Here is a 6000-nt window from a genome sequence, read left to right as displayed (position 1 = left end):
ATACCTTTCAAAGGGCAGACCTTATTCGGGCCCGGGTTGAAAGAAATTATCGCTGACATTACAGGAGGTAAAGGCCATGCCCTGCCTCAAGACAGAGCCAAACCTAAGGCTAGACAGTCTAATTTTCGTTCCTTTCGTAATTTCAAAGCAGGAGCAGCATCAACTTCCTCTGCACCAAAACAGGAAGGAGCTGTTGCTCGCTACAGACAAGGCTGGAGACCTAACCAGTCCTGGAACAAGGGCAAGCAGGCCATGAAACCTGCTGCTGCCCCTAAGACAGCATGAATCGAGGGCCCCCGATCCGGGAACGGATCTAGTGGGGGGCAGACTTTCTCTCTTCGCCCAGGCTTGGGCAAGAGATGTCCAGGATCCCTGGGCGTTAGAGATCATATCTCAGGGATACCTTCTAGACTTCAAATTCTCTCCCCCAAGAGGGAGATTTCATCTGTCAAGGTTATCAACAAACCAAATAAAGAAAGAGGCGTTTCTACGCTGCGTACAAGATCTTTTATTAATGGGAGTGATCCATCCGGTTCCGCGGTCGGAACAAGGACAAGGGTTTTACTCAAATCTGTTTGTGGTTCCCAAAAAAGAGGGAACTTTCAGGCCAATCTTGGATTTAAAGATCCTAAACAAATTCCTAAGAGTTCCATCGTTCAAAATGGAAACTATTCGGACAATTTTACCCATGATCCAAAAGGGTCAGTACATGACCACAGTGGATTTAAAGGATGCTTACCTTCACATACCGATTCACAAAGATCATTACCGGTATCTAAGGTTTGCCTTTCTAGACAGGCATTACCAGTTTGTAGCTCTTCCATTCGGATTGGCTACGGCTCCGAGAATCTTCACAAAGGTTCTGTGTGCTCTTCTGGCGGTACTAAGACCGCGAGGAATTGCGGTAACTCCGTACCTAGACGACATTCTGATTCAAGCTTCAAGCTTTCAAACTGCCAAGTCTCATACAGAGTTAGTACTGGCATTTCTAAGGTCGCATGGATGGAAGGTGAACGAAAAGAAGAGTTCTCTCTTTCCACTCACAAGAGTTCCCTTCTTGGGGACTCTTATAGATTCTGTAGAAATGAAGATTTACCTGACAGAAGACAGGTTAACAAAGCTTCAAAATGCATGCCGTGTCCTTCATTCCATTCAACACCCGTCAGTAGCTCAATGCATGGAGGTGATCGGCTTAATGGTAGCAGCAATGGACATAGTACCCTTTGCACGTCTACATCTCAGACCGCTGCAATTGTGCATGCTAAGTCAGTGGAATGGGGATTACTCAGACTTGTCCCCTACTCTGAATCTGGATCAAGAGACCAGAAATTCTCTTCTATGGTGGCTTTCTCGGCCACATCTGTCCAGGGGGATGCCATTCAGCAGGCCGGACTGGACAATTGTAACAACAGACGCCAGCCTACTAGGTTGGGGCGCTGTCTGGAATTCTCTGAACGCTCAGGGACAATGGAATCAGGAGGAGAGTCTCCTACCAATAAACATTCTGGAATTGAGAGCAGTTCTCAATGCCCTTCTGGCTTGGCCCCAGTTAACAACTCGGGGGTTCATCAGGTTTCAGTCGGACAACATCACGACTGTAGCTTACATCAACCATCAGGGAGGGACAAGAAGCTCCCTAGCAATGATGGAAGTATCAAAGATAATTCGCTGGGCAGAGTCTCACTCTTGCCACCTGTCAGCAATCCACATCCCGGGAGTGGAGAACTGGGAGGCGGATTTCTTAAGTCGTCAGACTTTTCATCCGGGGGAGTGGGAACTTTATCCGGAGGTCTTTGCCCAAATACTTCGACGTTGGGGCAAACCAGAGATAGATCTCATGGCGTCTCGACAGAACGCCAAGCTTCCTCGTTACGGGTCCAGATCCAGGGATCCGGGAGCGGTTCTGATAGATGCTTTGACAGCACCTTGGACCTTCGGGATGGCTTATGTGTTTCCACCCTTCCCGAAGCTTCCTCGATTGATTGCCAGAATCAAACAGGAGAGAGCATCAGTGATTCTAATAACGCCTGCATGGCCACGCAGGACTTGGTATGCAGATCTAGTGGACATGTCATCCTGTCCACCTTGGTCGCTACCTCTGAAACAGGACCTTCTGATCCAGGGTCCCTTCAAACATCAAAATCTAATTTCTCTGAAGCTGACTGCTTGGAAATTGAACGCTTGATTTTATCAAAACGTGGTTTTTCTGAGTCAGTTATTGATACCTTGATACAGGCTAGGAAGCCTGTTACCAGAAAGATTTACCATAAGATATGGTGCAAATACTTATATTGGTGCGAATCCAAGAGTTACTCATGGAGTAAGGTTAGGATTCCGAGGATATTGTCTTTTCTACAAGAAGGTTTAGAAAAGGGTTTATCCGCTAGTTCCTTAAAGGGACAGATTTCAGCTCTGTCCATTCTTTTACACAAACGTCTGTCAGAAGTTCCGGACGTTCAAGCTTTTTGTCAGGCTTTAGCTAGGATCAAGCCTGTGTTTAAAACTGTTGCTCCACCATGGAGTTTGAACTTAGTTCTTAATGTTTTACAGGGGGTTCCGTTTGAACCCCTGCATTCCATTGATATCAAGTTGTTATCTTGGAAAGTTCTGTTTTTAATGGCGATTTCCTCGGCTCGAAGAGTCTCTGAATTATCTGCCTTACATTGTGATTCTCCTTATCTGATTTTTCATTCAGACAAGGTAGTTCTGCGTACTAAACTTGGGTTCCTACCTAAGGTGGTCACTAACAGGAATATCAATCAAGAGATTGTGGTTACATCTTTGTGTCCTAATCCTTCTTCGAAAAAGGAACGTCTGCTACACAATCTAGATGTAGTCCGTGCCCTGAAATTTTTTCTACAGGCAACTAAGGATTTTCGACAAACGTCTTCCCTGTTTGTCGTTTATTCTGGTCAGAGGAGAGGTCAAAAAGCTTCGGCTACCTCTCTCTCCTTTTGGCATCGTAGCATAATACGGTTAGCCTATGAGACTGCTGGACAGCAGCCTCCTGAAAGAATTACAGCACATTCTACTAGAGCTGTGGCTTCCACTTGGGCCTTAAGAATGAGGCTTCTGTTGAACAGATTTGCAAGGCTGCAACTTGGTCTTCTCTTCATACTTTTTCCAAATTTTACAAATTTGACACTTTTGCTTCTTCGGAGGCTGTTTTTGGGAGAAAGGTTCTTCAGGCAGTGGTTCCTTCCGTATAAAGAGCCTGCCTGTCCCTCCCGTCATCCGTGTACTTTAGCTTTGGTATTGGTATCCCATAAGTAATGGATGATCCGTGGACTGGATACACTTAACAAGAGAAAACATAATTTATGCTTACCTGATAAATTTATTTCTCTTGTAGTGTATCCAGTCCACGGCCCGCCCTGTCACTTTAAGGCAGGTAATTTTTCCATTAAACTACAGTCACCACTGTACCCTATGGTTTTCCTTTCTCTGCATGTTTTCGGTCGAATGACTGGTAATGGCAGTTAGGGGAGGAGCTATATAGCAGCTCTGCTGGGTGAATCCTCTTGCACTTCCTGTTGGGGAGGAGTTAATATCCCATAAGTAATGGATGATCCGTGGACTGGATACACTACAAGAGAAATAAATTTATCAGGTAAGCATAAATTATGTTTTTTGCTTAAATGGTAATGTTTCTTTTATTTTTTTCACAGCTTAATATTCTTGAATCCAACAATTGGACCTCTACAGTTTTGGGATGTTTTGTGGGTCGTGGGGATTACAAGCTTTGTTGTGAAGTTTATCTTCATGAGTCTTAAATGCCTGGTTCTGCTGGTGCCTTCTTTTGTAATGTCTTATAAATGCAAGGTAGGTAAATGATTACAAATACAGCTATTTCAAACATTTCTGGTTCATAATAAACAAATACATATTTTAACCGTAAAACCATTGCAGTCAGGAAGTACAGCCAATCGTACCACCCACCCCATAGACCTTACCAGACAATGCTCCTCTTGCTATGTTTAGAGCCTCCTTTTGCTTAATCCAGAAAAGGGGGGGGGGGGGGGTGCTTTTCAATGCTCCTTCGGTCCAAAGTCTTACTAAGGCTTTCTTTTGGCTTACTGCTTAATTTGGTGTGAGAGGTTGCACAATTGTTGTGTCGTGGCCGGACTGTTATCCGACGGACACTTTTACGACGGATAATAATCCGAAAGACATTTATCCGGCTGCTGGGTGGGAATGAGGCTTAAAAATCACGGTTTTAGCTGAAACATTTTTAATACTAGGTATAAAATATTAATAAACTTGATGACATTTATTAAAAATACTGTTTTTTATTTTATTAACAAGAACATAAATATTAAGATTGCCCTCTATTGGAATTTTTGGGAATCAAGAAAAGAAAAGACAAATTAAAGGGACATAATACTCATATGCTAAATTATTTGAAACTGATGCAGCATAACTGTAAAAAAGCTGACAGGAAAATATCACCTGAGCATCAATATGTAAAAAAAAGGAAGTTATTTTACCTCACAATTTCCTCAGCTCAGCAGAGTAAGTTCTGTGTAAAAAGTTATACTCAACTGCTGTCCAGCTGCAGGTAAACAAAAATGAAGAAATGAACAGCAGCCAATCAGCATCAGCAGTGCTGAGGTCATGAACTCTTTTACTATGATCTCATGAGATTTCATTGTAACCTTCCTTACACTGAATAGGGAAATAAGACGAGTGTGCACGAAGCTCAATCCTTCGGCTGTCCCGGGACAGACATACTGATTTGTTGCTATGAAGTCCTTTACAATGGGATGTGGCTACTGAGAAACTTTTGAGGTAAAATATCTTTCTTTTTTACATAGATATGTTCAGGTGATATTTTCTAGTCTGTTTTCACAGCTATGCTGCATCACTTTCAAGTGTTTAAACATTTGGGTATTATGGCCCTTTAACTTCTATATAACATAAATATATATAAACTTCTTTGCTATATATACATACATGATTATAACAGAAAACTTTGGATCGTATGTGCCCTCGGCCGAATGTCTCGTGATTTATATATTATGTGCTATTGACTTTAAAAATTCTAATCTTGAGTATTCACTGTATTTTTCTAAAATTTTCTTTATCCTATTGTTTATGATTTCATTTTTTTTTTTTTTTATTATTTTTTTGGTTTTCTCAGTTCAACTCCAGAATCAATTTTTTTCAATTGTTAACTCCCATTCTGCTTGTTCCTTTCTTATTTTTGAAACTAGTCTGGAAATGCTTGGGTGGGTTACAGACATTCGTTGGTCAAATGCTCTGTGCCATCCTTCTAGAGAGTTGTTTGTTCTAGGTAACCCTAGTTTTGTTCTTTCAAAAGTGTTCCACTTTTTTTGTACCTTGTTGTAGTTCGCCAATCCAGTTTTTTTCAAAATAATTTAAAAATTCAGATAAAATGTTACTGTTTTGTTTTTCTATTTATTTTACAAAGTCATTAAATGTTTTAACTACATCTTCCACTGGCACAGCTGTTAATGCTTCTAAGCATTTTATGATCAGAGCATTTTTTTCATTATTATACCATATTTTTAAGCCCAAAGATTGTATTTTTCTCCACAGGCATTGTGAAAAATGGAAAAAGCATCCGTAAATTATTGCATTTTGTAAAAAATGTGTCAAGCAATTTATTGCTGCTCTTTCAAAATCTACAGTAATTGATATAGGATTAATATCTGGATTTTTTTCTTTTATAATACTAAAAATTAAATTATGTTTCCTGATTTTTATTTTTTGATATGCGGTATACTAATGGTATGGTTATCTTCTATTAAAACATGCATTGTATACAACTGAAAACCTAAAGGAGCTGAGTCAAATGTTCTGTCACAGAGCCAGTGTTGTTTTTTTGAAAGAAGATCTACATTTTTTTTTTAGTAGACAGAATGATTGATTAAATTTTCACTTTCATGCAAGATGAAATCTTCTCCTCTGGTTGTTTTTTCTTAATTCATCATTTAAAATGTTTCCATTTGGTGTTGTTTGCTGTCGACGTACCATTCT

General features: G+C 40.5%; 1 protein-coding gene across 1 annotated transcript in view; it reads left to right on the top strand.

Annotated features, from left to right (window-relative positions):
- The window catches only part of RNFT1 (ring finger protein, transmembrane 1), a 142155-nt gene that overhangs the window by 42461 nt on the left and 93694 nt on the right, over positions 1-6000 (top strand). The window contains exon 5 of the mRNA XM_053707339.1: positions 3669-3822. Within this exon, the coding sequence (XP_053563314.1) occupies positions 3669-3822 (154 nt within the window). The remainder of the gene's footprint in view (positions 1-3668; positions 3823-6000) is intronic.

Source organism: Bombina bombina, chromosome 3, assembly GCF_027579735.1.
Source record: "Bombina bombina isolate aBomBom1 chromosome 3, aBomBom1.pri, whole genome shotgun sequence".
Taxonomy (NCBI): domain Eukaryota; kingdom Metazoa; phylum Chordata; class Amphibia; order Anura; family Bombinatoridae; genus Bombina; species Bombina bombina.
The sequence above is the reverse complement of the archived record's forward strand: the minus strand, read 5'-3'. Positions and strand labels throughout refer to the sequence as shown.